This window comes from Bombus pyrosoma, linkage group LG6 (assembly GCF_014825855.1).
Source record: "Bombus pyrosoma isolate SC7728 linkage group LG6, ASM1482585v1, whole genome shotgun sequence".
Lineage (NCBI taxonomy): Eukaryota > Metazoa > Arthropoda > Insecta > Hymenoptera > Apidae > Bombus > Bombus pyrosoma.
The window spans coordinates 470023-492012 of record NC_057775.1 but is presented as its reverse complement, the minus strand read 5'-3'; the positions used below and the strand labels follow the sequence as shown (position 1 = coordinate 492012).

The following is a 21990-nucleotide window of genomic DNA, read 5'->3' as shown; positions in this document are numbered from 1 at the left end:
ATAAAAGACAAGAAAATATCATTTATTGATATTATTAAATATACAAAACTATTTCTTGCTTGTAACAGTATATACCATACATATCAAATAACTCACGAATTTCAGAGTCCAGCGACACACGCTTGGAAACACAAATATTTAAATTTATTAAAAAACAAATGTGCATCAAAATTGAAAAAAGTAAGGAATACAAATTACGTAATGTGATATCATAATTAATGATAATTAATAATATAATATATTTTTTAATATTATCATAATATATAATCACATTCTAAATATACATAATTATTAATTATATATATAAAAATACACCTGATAATAGAGTAATGGGAGGCAAAAGGAATTTATATTACTAAATTGCGGGTGTTTATGCATTTATAAAAAAATATAAGAGGTAAAATATACAAACTAAAGTGCACGTTATAATATTTGATAGGTGAAATGAACCTCTAATTAGATTCTATTTCTTTAATATATTCATAAAGTAAAATATTTGTATTCTTAAAAATGATATAAAATATGAATTTCTCCAACAAACATCTACAGCCTAGATATTACTACGCATAATTTTCATTCATCACGCGTTTAGAACGATAGCATTTAGAATTTTTATATTATATTAATTTTCGTGACTGATAAAATATATCGTATAGTTTTTCCAGAAACACGTATAAGCATCCAGGGTATAGTAATGATTGGATGGAACGTGTCCACATTAATATTATACAGGTTTCTAGGTATATACATACGTTTTTTAATTAATATATATCGATATGTGTATATTAATATGCGTTATCTATTCGTAATGAGATTAAAAAGGTAATATTGTTCGAATTCGGACAATCTTATTCCTCATCATCAACAACATCGATGGCAGCTGATCCTGTGACATCAACTAGCTCTTTCGAAGTAAATGTGGCAATGATCTTCTGCGCGCCAGCCTTTTGAGGAATTAATTGATGTTCCACGTAGACGTCTTCCTCAGGTTCGATGTCTCTGAACGCTAGAGTCTTGTTCCTTGTTAACCCGGGGCCAGCGTAATTGAACGTACACTGCGTTAATACTCTCTTCAGGGGATTCTTGAATCTAAGGCTGATAATCGATGGTTTTCCTACTACAGGTTCGCCGTCGATCTAATATTAACGATAACAAACATTAATTCTAAAATATAATTATTTCAATATTAAATGATTGATGGATTAAAAATTATAAATGCAAGTTTATGCGATATGCATTATTAGAAGGTCTTAAATGACTTGAGGTATAAAAACTGTAAGTAAATGTAACTCTACACATTTACTTGCGTTCATAAATTTACATGTAATTGAGCAATCAAAAAGAATTGAATCTTCAATCTTCAGATATTAAGTTAGATATTTAAATATTGAAACGAACTGGCAATTTTCTAGAATAAATGAGATTTAGTATCAGGAAGGTTATATATATGTATATTATATAGTTCCTGAAACTCATACATACTATCTCATTTTTCCTCACATTTGGCATCATGCACACGAAGTTCATAATACTAAGCCAAGATAAATAGAGACAAAAATAAGCTATTAACAATGCAATTCGGTCTTTGAAATATCGAGAATCGAATTGAGAACCTCCGCACAGTTATGAACTCAAGTTCCAGCCGACCAAGCTAATACGGCTCTATGTATCAGAAGGATGATTGTTGTATTATTTGGAAATTCTATAATATATAATTATATTATATTATTCTATATTATATAATTTGGCACATCTTTGTCCCCTTATTAGTTTGAATATGAAAGTCTTTACTGTACTTTCCCTTTTTCTTTCAAATATTCAATTTCGATTGGACGAGAATTTCACGTGATTATATCTTGCAAGTACAGATCAATCGTTTACTTTACCTTGACCGTGATGCTCGGTTTCAAGACTTGAAAATCATCTTCGTCAGCCCATGTCTGTTTGGTTTCCACAACCGTAGCGATGGAATACAATTTCATATTACAATACTCCACAAGCTTGTCCAAATAATCATCCACTGTAACTCTGAGCCTTAATTGTTCGCCTGAGAATAAATTAGATCTGAGTCATCACGAAAAAATAGGACGAGGAATACATACGAATATCTTCGAAATCATATACTAACCTGATTCATAAAAAGAAATATTTTACTTTTAAGAACGTTAAAGAATTACTATGATATACGCGTAATCATCATAAACACTGATTGCTTCTTTTTTAATTTGTCATATGTTTGAACTACAGTAATTGAAAAACAAGTAAGCAAATAAATAAATACATAAATACATAAATACATAGCGATAGTAAGATTCTCAACTGAATAAAAATCTAACTAGAAACCAAATAAAAGTTTCCAGTTCAATGAAAGACATGACATAAAAATTAAATAAAGATTCTTACAACTTGATATAAAATAAAATTCAATAAATGACTTAACTTTCTAAAAAGGATCAGTAAATTATAAAAATCTAAATAAAGGAATTAATAAACTTACTGGCATGTGGTTGGAGAACGAAGTCACCAGACGCTCTCTTTACCAGATGTGCTTTGATTCCTGTATAGTACACGCTACCAGCAGATAGAACAGCTTGAATAGTACGTATCTGATTCGATTTATTCTTCATGTTCACTACAACTGCAAATGGTTGTCCGATGTTCACCCGTTCGATATCCACGAGATCGAACTCAACATCTTCCTTCGCAGGTGAGGGCAAAGAGTAGAATCTCTTTGCCAGTTCTGTGTTGCGTACGGCTCTATACAGAGTCAGTCGCTCAACTTCCGTTCCTGGATGTAAATAAATTACCAGAGTTGAAGTAATCAATTCGTAACTTCTCATAAAAATTTTTATAAATTCGCAAAGGTGCATTTTTGCAGGATTTGTATGATTTTTTTAAATATGGATGTTCTAGAGAATCGTTAAAGAGTACAGATAAACAGAGTTTAAGAGAACTAAGTAATAGTCTTTATCGTGGTATTACAACTATTTTTTAATTACGTGTTATGAAGAGTGAACAATTTATTTCAAAACTGCTTGAAAGATATTGGTGAAATTAGAATGAGTTAGTTCAAAGTTCCATTGCATCTAAAGTTCAACGAATTCTACCATAAGAGTTAAAGGAGTTCATTGAGTTTAAATGTTTAAATAGATATAACAGCGTAAAAGATTGATGACAGTCACAGGGGTCAGATCAGGTCCATTTAAAAATATACGTCTATTCCTTTCATTGACTCCTATCACACTATGTATGTCCGCTTCATATTGTCTGTTTCTACTTTCAGCCCGGTGTATCATCTTTTTCAAATTGTAAGAAAAAGAATTGATAAAGGAATTGTATTGTAAAAGATGCAGATATAAAGAGGGGAAGTTTAAAACAAGTGTAGCGTTAAAAACTTTTTAAACATGTACTGTAATATGCAAAATATTCAAATATAGATGAATATCGTTCAATAGATTCTTATTTACCTTCTTTTGCCTTGTAAATAGATGTTATCTCCTCTCTGTCTCTGTCGCCATTGGGATCGAAAATCCAAGGTGCTTTCGTCAAGATCATCCGGCCAATGCTATCAAAAATAGAAACAGTGATTTAAATTTTCTTCGAATAGAAGAGTAGCATATAAGACATGCTTTTCTATGCAAATTGATACATAACAAGTACATTAAGTTTCATAGGTGTTCCACGTCTCCAAGGCTATCGATAACTTATGATAATTAGGTTATTTCTATTATAATTAATTCTAATAAAATGTTCATTTTGTATTTACGTTATATCTTTTACTATAATATTTTTTAATACATTATAATTTTTGTCAATCACGAAATGTGCTAGAGAATGCACGATTAAGTAACGTGGAGTGTATGAATATTTTTCATATTCCTCAAAATTACTTAATTAAAAAATACGGTAATAATCCGATCGATAAATTTGTTTTCCAAATGGTGTTATCATTAACATCGTTTAGCATTCCACTTTCCAAAACGCCGCGGGACTTAAAGTTATGTCACCATCAGTCTATATGCTTAGGAAATGGTTTTATAATGCCCATTGTTATCATATCATTTTATTTTGTAATTTCACTTTATTGCCGTGTTATCAACTGATTCATTTAATAGGAGTTATTAATTCGTAAAATTCGTCTTGTAGGATAAAAAAGTCGTGAAAAAGATCTATCTATAGGGGATTTAAAACTAGATTATAAACCAAAGTATTCGAAAAATACGATTGTGCAATTCTACGTATCAATTCCTTTCAATTAGCTTTTAACAGTGTGTATAATGTAATCTCTTACATAAACTGATAATATGCGGTAATATTCATGCTAAAGACATCAAGGTCAAAATTACCACTGCAATCACGATTTTTAACAAGCTGATGAGTCAAAAAGAAAATCGATGCTAGCAGAGTTGGATGTTTATTTTATAATTAACGACTCTGACGACAAAGACGATGACGCTATCGACTTGCTAATGTTTTCGTTGGTAATCTTCGTGTCTTACGATATCAGCATACATCAAATTTATATATGAAAAAGATTGAACTTCATATATATATCTTTTACTTTTGTGTTATCGGTCATAAGTAGACTGAGCATTTTTATGCAAACTCATATTTTACGTTATTATATTGTAAATCTGCTAATTTTGTATTCTCTTTTTGCAAAATCAATTCTTATTTTTGAATTGCTGCTCCGAATGGTTTTTTAATATATATACTCACTGATATTTATTACAGTCGATTTTCCTGAATCCCAGCTCGCTCTCAGAATCCTCCATCCACCTCATCAAATCGGCATTCACCGAAGCGAGCATGAACGTCACGTCGTAATTATATCCAACGACTCCTTGTTTGATAGCTTCGACAGAAGCTGGCCCGCATTGATATATACCTCCTGAAGGTTCTTGTGGCGTCGCATCGATCGCCTGCCAACCACCATAACCTTTAGGCAAATCTGGTCTAGCCATCCATACATCGTTCCAAACGTGATAATTCCATATGGAATCTTCGCCTTCGAGATTATTCGGATCGTAATCAAGTTCCTCGTTGTTTTTGGTGTAATAACGATCGACGGAAAGCGAGGCGTTCGCATCGTGGGCCGATACCAAATTTGAAACCACTCTGGACGGTATACCAAGAGCACGACAGACGGTAGTCACAACACCAGCGAATACCCAACATTGTCCGTATTTGACGGAATCGCCTGTCTCTAAGAATTGTTCGAGAATCGGCACGCTACCTGTCCAAGCGGCTGGAGCTGTACCATCAGCGTAGTCACCATCCCAACGACCGGTGATCACACCTCTGTCATCGTTGGAATTTACCTGCAAGAAGAGTTGGATTTTGCATAAGCTAGTTATCGATCGATCAACTATTAGGGGATGCTATATGAAAACTGTGATTCTCAAAGAAAAAATAAAAATCAATTATTTGATGGTATAATAAAAGGAGAAAGAAGTTCAGGTTAAGGACTTGACGAACAATTAAGTTTCTTGTCTCAAGATCTTTTGGTATCAGATACAAAAAATATATACGTATATGTTCGATTAAAGGTAATAAGTAATATTTAGGAAATTCCTGGGATACGATTAATCGTTGCAAAAATTGGGTAAAATAATAAATAATAGAAGACGAGTTTGTTACACAAATGAACTGTAATGAAAGATTGAGAAAGAATCAACATTTTTGAAAGAATTGAATTTTGTCGAAGGAAAAGTGTTTATGGTTCTTTATATTCTTTAATTACAAATCTTACAAATGGGAAATCTAATATAACCTGACATTTGATCCAGCTAATATAACGGGATTTATGTAGAACCGATTTACATTTAGAACTTACTTCGCTCTACACGTGATTGAATAGCAATCGAACTTACGATTCTCGAAATAGCTCTACACATTTGGACTGGGTCCCCTCTGGAATTAGCTTTGATGCCGGATCTTTCTAGCAGCAATTCACAAGATTTAAGCACACAAGCATCGAATTGTCCAAACACCCATTCTCTACCACGTGCACTTCCCCATGAGCCAACCCATATTTTTCCAACATCATTTAGAACATACTCGTCCAATAGCTGCTCATCCTCCATGAATACTAAATCCTCTGAAAATAAAACAAAAATATAACGTGAGTTCAGAAAATTCAGAGATTCATGGAATTCTCAAAATTCATAAGATAATATTATTTTATATATTCTACATATTTATATAAAAATTAAATTATATTAATACTCCTAAGGTAAGAGTAAGTATAATTGACATAATCAAAGTATAGTTGAAGTATATTATAGCTGTGAATTTAAAAACACATTCATGATCGGTATATTATATAAAAACTGTGACCGAGTTTAGAAATCAGTTCGGTCTATTTTTCTCGAAAATATACCTATGAAAGAGTAATTGTCAAATCGTGTTCTATAAATTATATGTTAATTTGGGATATTAACATTCTCTAAGATATTAACTCAAGAACACTAATATTATTCGGAAAATGCAAATGGATTCTAGATGTAATGTAAATATTTATGTTAGTTTGTAAATCTTTTTTAAGTTCTCCTCCTTTTAACGTGATATAATTACACCACTTTTATGCGAAAGATTTTTATTTTCGGAGATGAAACCTTGATCTTTAAAAGAATTTGGCTTATTACGTATTCCTTAATTCCCCTGTATCTTCGAAATATCTTTATATTCATTTTGCATTTAAGGGCAATTAAAAGATTAAGAGAAAGTAGAAATTTAATTTAATTTTATACTAAATTTCGAATAAACTAAATAATACTTTTTGCTCTTTGTACTCGCTGTACTTAAATATCAAATACAATGTCATACCTTTCATCCACGGATTAAAAAGCAAATAAATGTCCTTGTCGTAATTATAGATATTTGGTTGTTTTTTACTTCCTACGATGGTGGTCTCCACATTTAATTGCCATATGCCAACAGGGCTATCAATAGGGCTTCTTACTTCCGCGGTCAAATCAACGCCATTGACACCCACTAAACGAACACCCCATGCCTCCAAATCAGTTAAATAATTGTCTCTATTGGTGATGGTGTTTATTCCTCTGGTTCCTCTAAGAACGTTCGGATTTGGTCCAAAACTAAAGAGCAATCTAACGATGTCCGTTTCAGCCACGTATTCTCGATTGAATCTTAAGGCTACATGGAAAGATTGGCCTCTTCTAAGAACAGGAGTCGCTGGTTCAAGATGTACTAATTCGTAGCTGATGGTGTGATGGACCTTTGCATTTTCTTTTTCGTAAAGGTACACCATATCGACGACTAATGCCTCTTCCGACGACATTTTGGCGACTTTGATGGTTTTCCTTTGGCTTCTGACTAAAAGAAATTGTTAAAAGTATCTATAAATGTCTATACTGGAGAAAGAAAGAGATGAGATGGTAATATGAATAATAAGTTTATAGAAATTTGTGATTGGAACAAAAGATATGATATTATATCGAGAGATGAGATACTACTGAATATTATACGATAATTACTATAGTTTCATGTGGTAATCTAGGAGAGGAAATATAAAGTATTTCAAAGTGTCGCAACTCAAAACCGCCAGAGTGGAGCAGTAAATTGTGTGCACGTGTATGTTTCGAAATATATAATCTTCTTTATGTAGACAAATCTTATAAATTGAAATAATCATTTGTAAGTAAGTAGATAGTTATTAAGTAAAATATATTTATTAATAATACATATATTTACATAAAATAATACTATAATAAAATAATAATAATATATTATATAAAATAATGGGTTTCTCCCATTAAATAAAATAAGGTATCAAACTGTATGCGTAAGAGCTCAGAAATTTAGTAATAATTTGATAATTCAAGTGATTCAGTAAATTTCTGGTATAGTATGAACTGATAAAAACATAATACTACTGAAGCTAATCATCATTGCGAAAATCCATGTGCGAATACATTACTACGCTCGCTAGAAATAACTATGTTCTCATTCATGCTATGTAGCATATCGTAAATTTATGATACTACTTTCATTCATGTCAGTGTTTAGGTTCAAGTGCACGTGAAAGAACAGGAAGCATTCTTCGCGATAAATTCTTCGAAACCTTACGCATTCGTAACTGGAATGCGAGGAAACGAGAAAAATATGACGGCAATGAGCTTTATGCTGAAAAAGAATTGACTTCTTATTTAAAAGAAATCAAGCCGTAAATGTCGAACGATAGCTCCGCAACAATTCTCACCTTGTTTAGAGATTTACATTCGTACGATGCGTTTGCTATTATGAAAATTTCAAAGTTTTTAATCTACTTCCTTTTGCTACTTATATTAACTCACAATTTTTATTTTGGAAGAGTAAAATCTGTTTAAACGTTTATCGTTTCAATTTGATGATACAATGAAAATATATAGAATTAAACGTTCGATAAAACGAGAGGCGGTCCAATTTTATCGAAATGCGTAACGATTATATGTATTTATTTTAGTATCACGATATGCAAAATAAATATGCGGTGCTATCAATATCCAAATATCTATTGGAGATACATTTTCTTCAATTTTGTCTTTTGAAATTCGCAAGACAAAAATTCAATTTTGCATTTCTGTTCCGAATAATACAAATTGCTTCAAATTATGCATGTAATTTCTTCCTTATTTTAATATGAATAATTATAGTTTACATTTACACGAAAAATTTAAAATTATTACAGTCCACAATTATTACATCTATATTTTCTAGATACGTGACAATGATCACATATAGTATCCTTATCTGTGTTTCAACGTTATGACTAATAAAGAAAGTTGAAATCCATCCATCAAATTAAATCGAACTATTGTAATATTTTATATATCGAATAATAAAAATATAATTAATTGCAATATTTTAATACATTTTTTTGGTTTCTTTCCTTTTGCTTTATTTTTTCTTTTTTTTTGGTCTTATATAGAGATAGCAAAATTTATTAATAATCAGGGAAAAATAGCCTTTTTTTTTTATTCTGGGCGAGAGGGATTCGAACTCGTGACGCCTCGCATTGTGTTACGGGCCTCGACGAGCGTAGCTACCTGCCTCGCCTCTTTGTAATATTAAATTATAAATGTTAACTAAATTAAACGAAACATCTTAAAATTAAAATTATTTTTATAATAAAGTATTTCAGTAATACTGACTAACTAGTATATAAATGCAAATTTAATTTCTCGTAATTTTACACGTAGGTACATGTCGAAATCTAAATTGCAGTTTGCATTTCCGAGAATGAACAGTAAAGGTAATCACGAGGCTTTGAGCATGGCAAATAAGCCTTGTCCCCAAATACCAGACGCGTTTCATTTCCAAGACAGCTCGGAATTTACCTTTGATTCATCCAATTGTTGCGTAAATATCCGGAATCGAACCTCAAAACGTGAGCTGCCTTATAAAACGGGTGTGTTTCACCCCTGAATGGAATCGGCGACTCTCGAAAATGATTCACGCACATCTTCCATGATATCTCGGATTTCTCATACCAAAGAGAAATAAATGAACAACTTATATCATTGGTATGAAGCTAATCTTTATATATACGTTTTTGTTCGTGGATTTAATACTGATACCATTTTAAGAGCAAGTATAATCCGCATAAACATTCTATGAGATTACGAATTCCCAGTTTTTTTTTTAAAACTTTCCGTTCTCTGATATTTGCTTCGACTTTTGTAGGATAAAATTACGTAATAAATTAAGACCAACATATTTTAACATATTTTAATAATAAATCATAAGTTGTTATTATGAAAAGTAAGTAGAAAATTTGGTAATTTAGTAAGAAAGTAAAAAAGTGAGTAGCAAATTGTATATAAAAAGTTAACAAATGAAATATTTAAGTAAGAATGCAAAAAAAGTAATTTTCTCGTGAATAATTGTTGTAACTGTCAATTTAATTTTCTTCCGATCTCGTTCTGTCAAATTAAGGTTAGCAAAGATTATAAAAATAAAAAGAAACTATAAAAATAAATAAAATTCATTTCATAACAGTGTCGTAAAAATAAAAAGGTAGGAAAGATGCAGTTTGTTAAACTTACAAATTCGGTCGAAAAATTAAAGACGTCTCTTTGATCCTGGATACAAGGAACGGACCACCATTAACAACCAATTTACACTCTCTAAGCTGACACTCATGTTCTGTCTTTTTATACGAACAGCTTCCTTCAAGCTAACTGCAGTCCCCACTACGGCACGTATGAGCTGCACGTGTACCAGCTTCCGATTTTTCGGCCACCACTTTCACAAGATATCATCAAGTGATTCTTTTCATTTTAGTCAACAGGTATGACATTAATTTTATTAAGTCCTTTTTTTCTATAGAACAATCATGTACCGCAGATAAACATCTTTATAATTTCTTGATAAAATAAAAAAGCAAACACTATATAATATAAATTTCAATAAAAAGGTAACTTATTTTCCAAATACATCATTCGTCAAATAATGTTATTTAAAATAACATAGAGAAAGTGAATAATAACTAAAATAAAAATTTGATTTGAATAAAAATTTATACCCATGATGTCTAATCCCCTTTTATGCATAGTAATATATGCAAAATGTAACCCTATGATTATTATCATCTATAAAAAATAAAATGATAAAACTTTTTATTTCATATTAATTTCTGTGTAGATCCTTGTGTTTTCAAAATAGCTGTGCAATTTTTGCTTTTTAAAATACTATGGTAGACATTAATCCACTCCAGATGAGATAAACATCTAACACTCACAGCTTGATTTAATCCAAACATTATTAATAGAGTTTTCAATAACAAACACTGAAAATAAAAAAAAAATGTATGTACTTAATTCTCGTTTTTATGAATGTCAATAGAAAGGAAATATTAAAGGAATATTATCTTATCGTCTTGACATACATCGCTAATTAGCTCATAATGTAAATGTAGAGGGATATTGCGGTTTTCCACACGATTGATATCGTTCCACGTAGATGAAGGGGCTGAAAGAAGGAAGAAAATGCATGTTTCAATTTTCCATAAATTTATTTGCGTTCCGTTTTATCGGACTACACAAATTACGTTGTAAATTATTGGTCTGTCTGTAATTTTCCAATTGTACGGTCTTTCATTTGTCTTCTTTTCTTTCGTTCCTAAAACCTTTATTTTTCCTTTTTATATCGTCGCGCGCTAAATATTTTTCACTAGGAACCGGCACGCGTTTTTAAATGCATTCTAAACACATCTATGTCAGGTTTGACAAATTTGCTTTTTTCTTATTTACGCAGAGGATACAATTCGTTAACGAAAGCTATACATTTTCAAAATCTGATTGACAATTGAGCAGAGAAACATTGAGGTTATTTGAATTGTATATTCGATGAATATATTTGTTGCTTAGTTCTTAGAGATCTTGATCAAATGTATATTGATTTGCATATGTAAATTCCACACAGAACAAACATGATAAATCCACTTTTGACATAGTTGGAAAGAAGAAAACAATTAGACTTAAAGATACAAGTATTTTACAAATAGGTGGCATATCTACATAAGCGTACATTTAGTCTCGAAATCAAATACAAAGAGAAATCTGAAAGCGTATTTTTGATAAGCGTAATTTTATTTATGGAAATGTAATTTATCACGTTTTTTCTTTAAGATTTTTAAATATTTTGCGGGACAATCATAAAATAATAAATAGATTAAACTTAATTGAAAATAAAATTATTTTATAAGATAGTGCTGCTCAAGCTTTATCCATATATAAGACTGATTTTCCTCGTTTTTAATTAGAATAATTTAGAATTTACAAGAAAGACGCTGGTTCCTTACTGAAAATATGAATAATTACAAATGAACTAGTTAATATCACAAAAATATAAATCATGACATTTAGAAAACATGTAAGAGTAAATGGAAAATAATATAAATTTAAAAACCAGAAAAGCTATTATATTATTCTAGTTAAATACTATTGGGAAACAAAGTTACTTCCGCTATTGATGTTACTGTTGTAAAACATTGTGCCTTTAAATGTAAAGATACAATTACTTACAGGGCGACAAAGTAAGGCATTAACATGAATGTAAAATAGTACAGTATTTACAGCGCAAGTTAATAACTTAAATATTAGAATAATATCATAATTCTGTTAACTACGTTACGAATCTTTAACAGCAAATTTACTAAAAATTGGAAATACACAAAATTTCACCTGAAATTTACAATGAGCTATGAGATTAAATAATACCTTGTAACAATTAAATGAATCTTAGAGCTTTTTTAACCTTAACGTTATAAAAAGAAGAAACAATGATAGTACAAATATTAACTGATAAAGTTCAATAATAATTCTAATTCTTTTAAATAAAAAAAATCAAATGAAAGTATTTTGTATTCTCTCAAATAAATAATTATTGTTTTATTTAAAAAATTAAAAATATACAGAAATACGAAACAGACAACCTTGACCTATTATGTTTGAAAGTATTCAATACTGATCAATTCTGTCAATTTGATTAAATTTAATAGCATCAGATTCTGAAAAGTACAGCAAATTCAATTGACGTCGCCACGACAGTTCGCACATATAGAACAAGTACAAATCAAGAGCTGTTATATACGGATACATATTCTAGGAATAAATGAGTCGTACGTTGAGCATTGATCTAACAGTACATAGGATTAAGGCGAACGATATTCGTACGAGAACGGAAAGAGAGAAACCATTCGTCCCTTTACAGACCTGTTTCCGTTTAAAATTTTACGTAACGAGATCCAAAGCTAGATCAAGTGGATAATTATCGCCAAAGAGTCATTCTGAAAAATATTTTCTCCGTTCAATCGCTCTGTGAATTATTCGACTACATCATTTTTAGCGAATTTACAGTAACAGATAAGTTTTTACAAAACAATTTCTTGTTCTTTATACGACAAGTACAATAGTTTCGACATTTGGCATAAATTTTATTAAATAGTTTTCCATTTTTCCCCTAAATTTGTTTCGCTTCAAATGGCGAGCGTCGTCCAATTTTCATTAATTTTCTGTATCATATTAACATCGTTCAATTTCAAAACGTTCAATCTATCAGGAAAAGATAAAATAAAATTCGATGTAAATCGCCTGACGAACGAATTCCAGCAATTTTTGCTTCATATACACGTACGCTCTTGTGTTTCATTTTCTATTTTAGAATGCAGCCGATATTTCCTCATTACGGCACACGCCAGGCACAAGTATATCTCCTCCCCCGTGAATAAGCAATACTTTAAAAAGGCATATACAATTCGCAACTACAAATTCCAGCGAATTTAATCAACGTAAAGGTAAAGTACACAAAAAGGTTCAAACTATAAATTCGTAATTAGAAACTTATAAAGACTAAATTAGAATAAATTAGATAGTCCACTAAATTGCCACCAGATAAATACATCCCCCATATTTTTATATCTTTTCACTTTCTCTTTCTTACAATTTAGAATATACGTTTCGCGAACGTAATGACAATAAAATGACGAACAATAGCAAAAAAGGTATAACATATGTTCAACTAATTAAAAATTAACGCCGTTTATCGATAAATACAATCACAATGATTTAATAGTAATAAATGATAATCATATCGAAAAACAACGGTTCAATTGAATTTCGCTTCATCGTACGTGCATTTTTTTTAGTTTTTATAAATATCAGGTAAATAACGTAACAGCATTTCTTTTTAGATTCCACGCGATCTCGCGCAATGACGACCGCGTTTACGACATTCTTTTTTTTTGGTCCGATCGTAATAACCAGTCTATCGTTTACTTTAGTTTTACTTATTTATTTCATTTTTGTTTCGATGGGACGAACACGACGAATCTGCTAAACGCGGTCGTGTTTTAACAAAATTCGATCCTCGATCCTACTATCACAGTCAAATCTCCCGTTTCTCATATCCCATATTATAACCGCAATTATAACAACACTTTGTTCGAACGTTTCTTCGCATTATTTTACATACACATAGAAGAACATGTGCAACGATATTGAAATATATTCATAAGTGAATAGAATATTTCGCGAGCACTTTCGCATACCAAGAATCGTTTCGAAGGAGTCAAGTAAAAAAAAAGCAAACGAAAAAGATAAGGAAAGACAGAGAAACGAAGAAAACTACTCTTTCGTTATTATCCCGAATAAACGACCGGAAAAATTTTTTTCGTAGGAACACCAGTGTGCGTGGGAAATGCAATGTCTCGTTTATTTTCTTTCCTTTTTTTTCATTTTAACTGTTTTTGTCTAAAAGGCGCAGTATTCGATATTCGATGACGAAATAGCGTGTATTCCGAACGATCAAAATACTGCAGCACAAGCTCGTCTGTTAAGAAACTTTTTCCTTCTTGGTATCTTTCTTGCAGCGATACAATACATTATTCTTGCTTCCGGTACGACAGAAATGCATAACCACTTTGTTAATTCTATAATGTAATTCTTTGTCAGTTGTTTCGATTAAAAAGGTAGTGCCTCAACTATCTCAGATATACAATATCAACAAGTAATCGCGAAATATGCATTATTCTATGTGTATATATATATATATATATATACATATATATATATATACATATATATACATATATATATAGCTTCTTTATAATATTTATATTTATATATATATTCCATTTTTTTGTTCATTATACTCTTGCTATATGTGGGGCATATATAAATACGTGACTAGTTTTCAAAAACGAAAATCCCTTCGCTCGCGTTGCGCGTTCAAATATTTCTTTTTTTCTTCTACTTCGTATTCATCAATTCATTTCGCATCATCTTGTCATACATACAATTGTCTAGCACACACTCGTACACGTATGTCGTATATATGGCGCTCCTTATATTTTTTCTTTTTTATATTTACTTCGTTTGTTACAGCCTTTAAGCATCTTATTTAAATTCTGCAAGCGTGACTGAAAATTAAGAATCGAGTTACGCATGCTCTCCAATCTAAGTGTAGAAGGATCGTTACGATCGTTGCGATCCCTGCGTTCGAAAAATTTTCAGTGTATAATTTACTTTCTTTTTGTCTCTTTTGTTCTTTTACTTTAAATAACCTATTACCTCCAAAACCTGTTCAGGTAAGTCTAGATAGTCTAACGATAATAATTGCCTATTAAGGACCGTCGAAGCGACACCGTTAATTAATTGATCGAATCGAGATCGTTTTCGCGCGCCGATAATAAATCGACGCCGATTACGAAGACAACGACGTATTAATACGAGACGCTTCATACGCTAGCGAGGCGACGGGGACTTATATTATTTGGTTGCATTAAATTATTTAGCTTCGTCGGGGGCTAACTCGGAGCGTCTTCCGGTTCCAACATGCCACCGGATACGCTCGGCTCGGTTTCTCCATTTTGGCTCATCGACACGAACTGCTGCGACAACATCTGTAGACTCTGTCGTACCTAAAATAATGAATATTTATTATAGTTCTATTTTTTCATTAGATAATTACATGAATGGGTACTACAGGGGAAGAACAAAATTGGTCAAAGTTACAAGGAAGATAGATACATAGACAAATAGCCTTAGTAAATTTAATTTTAAAGCTAAATATGTGTTCTTTCGTACAATTCAGTTTTAAAAAAAAATTTCCCTTTAAAAATATTTTTGCCCATAATATTAATATTTTATCAAAACAATAGTGACAGTCATTATAAAGTTAGTGCAATTTCAAGCTATTTTACATAACAAGTATATACATAAAATAAAAGTTTCCTGTGGTTAGTGTTAAAATACTTTTGAAAGCCACTGTAAATTCTAGTATTTTAATTATATTCATAAAAATATATCGACAATCTGCTTATGTGATAACTTCATCCATTTTTCTATAGTGATGTAATCGTACCTTTACTATTTGATCAATGTTTGTATTAAGGTAATGCAAAAGTCGATCCTGAGTGAAACGTTCCGGCGAAACAAACGGATGGTTGAGATACGCCGTATGTAACCTGTCGATGCGAATCATCATCAAAGCCGCCGACATGTATAGAGCTGCTAGGACTACTATCAGTATGGTAATCACTGTGCTAGTTCTCAATCTACCCGTGAACAAGGATAAAACAGCGTTGGAGTTGTTGGACGTTGCTGGAAGTATCGGCACCGGTGATGGTTCCACCCTAAACAGATACAAAAATTGATTAACAGGTAATTATTAAAAGACTTATGAGAATAATTAAACAGTTTCTGATAGCTGCATCTTAGTTAATAATAGTTTATAAGACTTTTTATGTAACTTATACATATAAATGGTGTTTTTTTTTTCAGATATAAATAGTACTAAAGATGAGGCGACTAAACATTGTAGTTTATCAATATTATGAATTGATTAATGATTGTTGAAATACTTTGCGTTTGCATTTACGTTTGCAATAAATACCTTGTGAAAGGTGTATACATTTTCAGATTCGTTTTAAGCTTGACCAATATAAACATGATCGTGGTATCTTATTACGATGTTAACGCTACTTCAAAATATTTCGTATTACACACATAATATATTCATAAAAAGTTTCTACTAGGATTCGCATACTTTCATGAGCTATTATGTAAACAGCATTCTAGCTGACTGCAGACAAGAAGATGACAAGAATATTTCTAGAACATTTATTTACTTTGCAGGTGGTGGCAAACTAGGCCTGACAATTTTCAATGGGACAGCATCGGTGTCGGTGCAGATGGTCGGCGGTCTGGAATTCAGATCTGTCCCGCTTTCAGACATGCTGGAATCATCTTCCTCCGGATTCACCTCGGAATCATCGACAACCAACGCGTTTGGGGTGAGGAGCTTCTGCTCTGTGCTCAACGGTAGAATCGTTGGCGACGGTTGTGGCTCCAACGCAGCGTCCCAAACCTGTTTCATCAACTTGAAGGTCGAGTCTCTGGATAGAAGAGAACAGAAGACATGCCTCTCCTCTTCGGTGGCAATTGCTACAGCGTTTGGAATGATTCGTGCTGTCTTCTCTTTACTGATCTTCAACACGGAAACTGTAGGTATCAAAAGCTTCGTTACATAGCCGAACACGTTACTATAGAACGCGAAATAATTTGGTGTAATGTACAGGTGTCCTTGCAGTAAGATGTCGCCTACCAGCGCGCAACTGTAGTAGTTCAATACCCGTTCGTCCGCAGCAACCTGAATTGAATAGTAGATCGAGATTAGGTTTTCTATACATACTCTACCCAACGAGAAAAGTCAGGAAAGGTAAACAAAACGTGATTATGGTGATACTCGAATGTCACTAGTTGGCAACAAATAGCTACAGTCTCAGCATTTACGTTTTGTTTACCCTCATTGATTCGTCTCGTTGGAGTATAGTTGCTGATAGATTTAGATCGATCGACAGGCGTGGAATTTCGAAATGTATTACCGATCTGGGTCAAGTTTTATATTGAGTGTAAGGCATGAAAATGGTTACGCGCCGTACACTACGTCTCATAACTACAAAATCTTCCAAGAATTCCAGCTTTTATATCAAATAATATAATAGCATGATTTATATAACAAGCAACGAATATGTTACTTCCGGAATCGTATCGAGAAACAATTTATCAAGTTTTCTTAAAAGAAGACCAGCATATGTTGATTGCAAAAGAAACTAAGTAAAAATGTGATTCTCATCGCCAATTATGAGTTTTGACCCAAATAGTTAATCCCAACCTCGCGTATTCTTCTCACGAGATTATTTCATTATGATTTATATAAAATAAATCTATTATTATTCGTTATTAATATGAAGTTTATGAAATAGAAATCATTTTATAATGACAATTCAAAGGATCAAACATGAAAACAGGTGGAATTTATCGCTATATTTATCATTAGTTTGATAATTAACGCGAAAATTTTTATTTCTTTTATAAACTTAAAGAAAATTAAAGTGTAATTTTATTATCGATAAAGCGATAAGATGTTAGTTGCGATCCAGGGAGATTATGCTTGTCGATTTATACTAAACAACCAATCATAGTAAACAACATTCACGTAAGATCGATAGATATAAAATAATATCGTAAATTTCATTGTTCAACGATGTTCTAGTTCAAGAAAGTAGCGTCGTGTATGTGAGACATCAATGAGAATGAGGGAAACTCTTATGAATTACCTGAGAGAAATGCCTGTGGAATTTCTTCTGTCTCGCGCTGCTGGTAGTCGTTGGCGACGATGTGGACGAAGATCTACTAACCTTCCCTGGAGTCTGCACAACACCACCAGCTGCCATTGATGGTGTACTTCTACTGAGCGGTTTGGAAAGATGACTGAAAAAAAAGAGATAGAAATTTGTTAATTACAGAATAAATTAATTAATCTAATAAATCAATGTGGACACAATAAAGTAAATGTTCATAAATAAGAATAAACAGATCGTAATTGTTTTCTGGAAGATATAAATAATCAGTTATCTTTGACCCTAATAAAAAGTTGAACTGTTTACACCTTCAAATATGGTCGATAAAATATTCAACCAGACAGATCTTCTAGATAGCGAAAAGTACAGTTTTGATGTAGTCTGATAAACAGATCAGTGATTTATGGACGATATATTCGATTATTAACACGTGAAATGATAAATACACCTAAAATTTGATACCGAAACGTTAGAGTAGTATTTTATCTACTTTTTGCGTTTAAATTGGTAACTCATAATTAAATTGAAGATTTTTGTGTGTAATTTTATATTTTTCTATATAGAACTAAAGGAATAGAATCTAGGTGGGAACTTGGTACTTAAACGTACACTCTACTTCAGCGATCTTACCTACATAGTGTACTCTACTTTAGATATTTTGTATATTTTTGTATATTGTATGCAGTCTGTGCATTTTCCAGCTTTAAATATAACGTAAGAGCTTAAAAATCTACAGTTTGTTTCTATGATCTTTTTGCGTGCAACACAAAGATCGACGATATAAAAACATGTGTTTAATTATTATTAATATATTATATTGATTATTACGCATTTAAGTTCCAAAACACTATCGCGGAGCATTACAACTACAATAATCATAATTTAGTTTTCGAGCAACAATTATCCATGTTTCAGTAATCTTCAATTAAGTTAAGAGTCTTATAATATATAAATTCAAATTTAATATTTTTCATTGTTATCAAAAAGTTAAGAAATTTAAGATTTTTCACGGAAGTTTATAGATAGGCTCCAGTGCGTTTTAATCTTTTTTTTTTTTACAAAGAAATGAGAATTTTCTGGTATTTTTTGTCAACTAATTTCTTTGTTTTTTAAATAAAAATATATTGCATCGTAGAGAATGTAAATTTTTAAACGTCATGTCATTCGATATTGATGCGATATGAGACATTAAAAGACTTATTTACATATATAAATATATATATAAAGACTCCTGAAAATGACTGAATGTGAATTCATGAATTTTAAATGTACAAATCTGATGTAATTCACCGAGAGTTATAAAAATCAATAAAGAATTTCCAAAGTATAAACATTTCGTTGTAATAGAATCCTATTTTTTTAATATTTAGAATGTCTCTACTTTGTTCCATGAGTTTCACTTATCGCTTACATTCCCGTCTATAATTCTAGACCACCCTATCACGTATTGTATACAACATGTCATAACAACATGCCAAAACTCAAATAGAATTAATGGAAATGAAAAATAAATCACGTTCGAATCCACAAACTGAAACTTCTCATCTCGAGAATTAAAGAAACAAACTTTCTCAATGACGTCGATCCCTATGCAATTCGTCATCCATAGCGTCACCATGATCGATCGTTCTTATTTTAAATCATTATAATACTGCAGATGTTACAACAGATCCATATTTGTACAAGCTCAACTAGAGAAGTGGAATTCGAATAGAGATTCGTCTTGCCTTCCACAAATTACAGGTGTTTTGCTCTGGATATTTTGTGCATTTTGTACATTTTTATACACAGTGTCCTCCTAGTTGTAGCACAGCTAACAAGAGAATGACTTGTACGTGAAAAAAGAAATTTTAAACACAGACTAACATTTTCTCACACGACGCTTCATTTTTAAGAAGACTAAATTAGTATAAGTAAACGATTAGCAAGAGATTATTCTACATACCAGAATAAGCAAAAAAAGCTGGGTTTTCGAGAAAATAAGGTTTGAAAGTGTTCTGTAAAGTATTAGCACGCTATACATCCATTTGACGAATTCCCGAATTTTTTTACAAAACGAAACGTCACACGAAAAAACCTTATTCTGCATTTTCGACTTATTGTTATTATTATGTCAATCGTAACTCGCTCCTGCCCCGTCTGAAATTGGCCAAGTTCCGGTTAACAAATTTCTCAATTCGATTTCCTCGAATACGAGGCATCAACCAATTTTGTTCTATTCGCACTATTACACTAATACCAATACGTTTAACACTGCTTTGTCTAACACTGTTCGAGTCTTGCTGAAAAGAGTCGTGTTTAGAGGGGAAAGAGTTCCCTTCTTTTGCTCTAAGCGTAACAGCGTGAATAAGAATAATCCAGGCTGTGAAAGCCTTAAGACTCTCAAATTTTGTTCTACATTTCCGAGCTCTTTTTTCACGTAGAATCGCCCCTTGTCAATTGTACTAGGATTTCTGATACACCTTGTACCTAAGTTCCTCATAAATGCGTGAACATCCACAACCGATTCGATTATTGTATGTGATTATTATGTAGTCGCACCTTCTTTTCCGAATCTTCGGGCTCCAAATATCATTGCTCCAGACATCACATTCGAATATATTAGACTTGGAATTCGATCGAAAAACCATGGTGACAGCAGATCTGACAGATAAACCGTATCTTAGAGAAAGAAAAAACCAAGACTCTGCAAATCTGTTAGCAACCGAAACGATCTTTCTCTTTGAAAGTGTTCCAGTTTATGCGATACACCATACGATTGACAATTCGATGAAACGAACTGTTAGCCACCTTCTACGGAACTGGCATTAATTCGTCAGCGCAACCGCTCCAAGGAATTATTTCGATCGTTAATTGCGTCCCGCTACCAGTTGGCTTAATGTAAATTAAGGTCGAGCGACGATCGAAGACGATCGGGGATGCGATACTGGTAATTGAATTCGCTAGAGAATATTTTATGTCTTTCTAGCCGTTGCTATCCAGCGACGTTCATATCCGGCGATCGGTATTCCGTGTGAATAAGATTCCTTCCTTCATTCTGATACGACGACAAAGAAAAAAATATTTTTGAAAGGGGAACGTGAAGTAAAAGATCTTTTACAAACAGAGCTTATAACGACTCGAGGAAAGAACCGACGACACTACGACTGTGGATTTTTAAAATACCACTGGAATCACGTGCAAACATCTTCCAACATTTCATTACACTTCTGTTTCTTCGCCGTTTATTTTCTATTTCTCTTCTCCTTATTTTTCGTATCTTGTTCAATCTCTGTTTGTTTCTTCTTGGCTTCTCCTTAGTTTCTTCTTTGTTCGTATCATGGTGAACACAGGAAACAGCGTAAGAATTTGACCAACGATCACGGTCGCTGTGTATCGATCGTTTAGCAAACGTGTCGCGTATCGTACGGTATTAGACTTGCGAATGCAGGATATATCGTGGTGTTATCGAGCAGAAGCTTGATATTGATAATACGTGACGAAATATCTCTGGTTTTCTTCTTCGTACATAACTGTAGACTAAGAAAATTTCAGCGAGTTAAAGTTCATTTTTTAATGATAAACCACCGGATGTTTCTGAGGGATATTTCAACGTAAATACAATTTTTTTATCCTATCAACGACACGAAATGATACATAATAGTGGCGATAGGAATAGACAAACGTCTCTTAAAATATTTCTAAATATGAAAATAACTCGTTGCTTATTAATAACTTGATGATCATCCGATGATACGTAACGAATACTCCTCGTTGTTCGTCTTCGTTACCAACAAAATATAAGATAGAGAATAATGGGATAAACAGATTGAAATTTAGCTAATATAACGGTGAACTTGTAG

At 32.1% G+C, this 21990-nt stretch overlaps 2 protein-coding genes across 4 annotated transcripts in view; both read right to left on the bottom strand.

Annotated features, from left to right (window-relative positions):
• Positions 1 to 6: 6 nt before the first annotated feature.
• Positions 7 to 10196, bottom strand: LOC122568107 (hemocyte protein-glutamine gamma-glutamyltransferase-like). The gene is made up of 8 exons (XM_043727471.1): positions 10050 to 10196; positions 6829 to 7338; positions 5874 to 6100; positions 4720 to 5321; positions 3468 to 3565; positions 2498 to 2788; positions 1887 to 2047; positions 7 to 1136 (listed from the first exon to the last, which is right to left on the bottom strand). The coding sequence occupies exons 2-8, from the start codon at positions 7301 to 7303 to the stop codon at positions 849 to 851; spliced, it is 2142 nt and encodes a 713-aa protein (XP_043583406.1). The 5' UTR covers positions 7304 to 7338; positions 10050 to 10196; the 3' UTR covers positions 7 to 848.
• Positions 10197 to 10998: 802 nt separating this feature from the next.
• Positions 10999 to 21990, bottom strand: part of LOC122568347 (GRAM domain-containing protein 2B-like) — a 77102-nt gene continuing 66110 nt past the window's right edge. For all 3 annotated transcript variants that reach the window (XM_043727984.1, XM_043727985.1, XM_043727986.1), the window contains 4 exons: positions 18125 to 18278; positions 16634 to 17154; positions 15868 to 16138; positions 10999 to 15424 (listed from right to left, as the gene is read on the bottom strand). In XM_043727984.1, coding sequence (XP_043583919.1) covers positions 15311 to 15424; positions 15868 to 16138; positions 16634 to 17154; positions 18125 to 18278 — 1060 coding nt within the window. In that variant the 3' untranslated portion in view covers positions 10999 to 15310. The remainder of the gene's footprint in view (positions 15425 to 15867; positions 16139 to 16633; positions 17155 to 18124; positions 18279 to 21990) is intronic.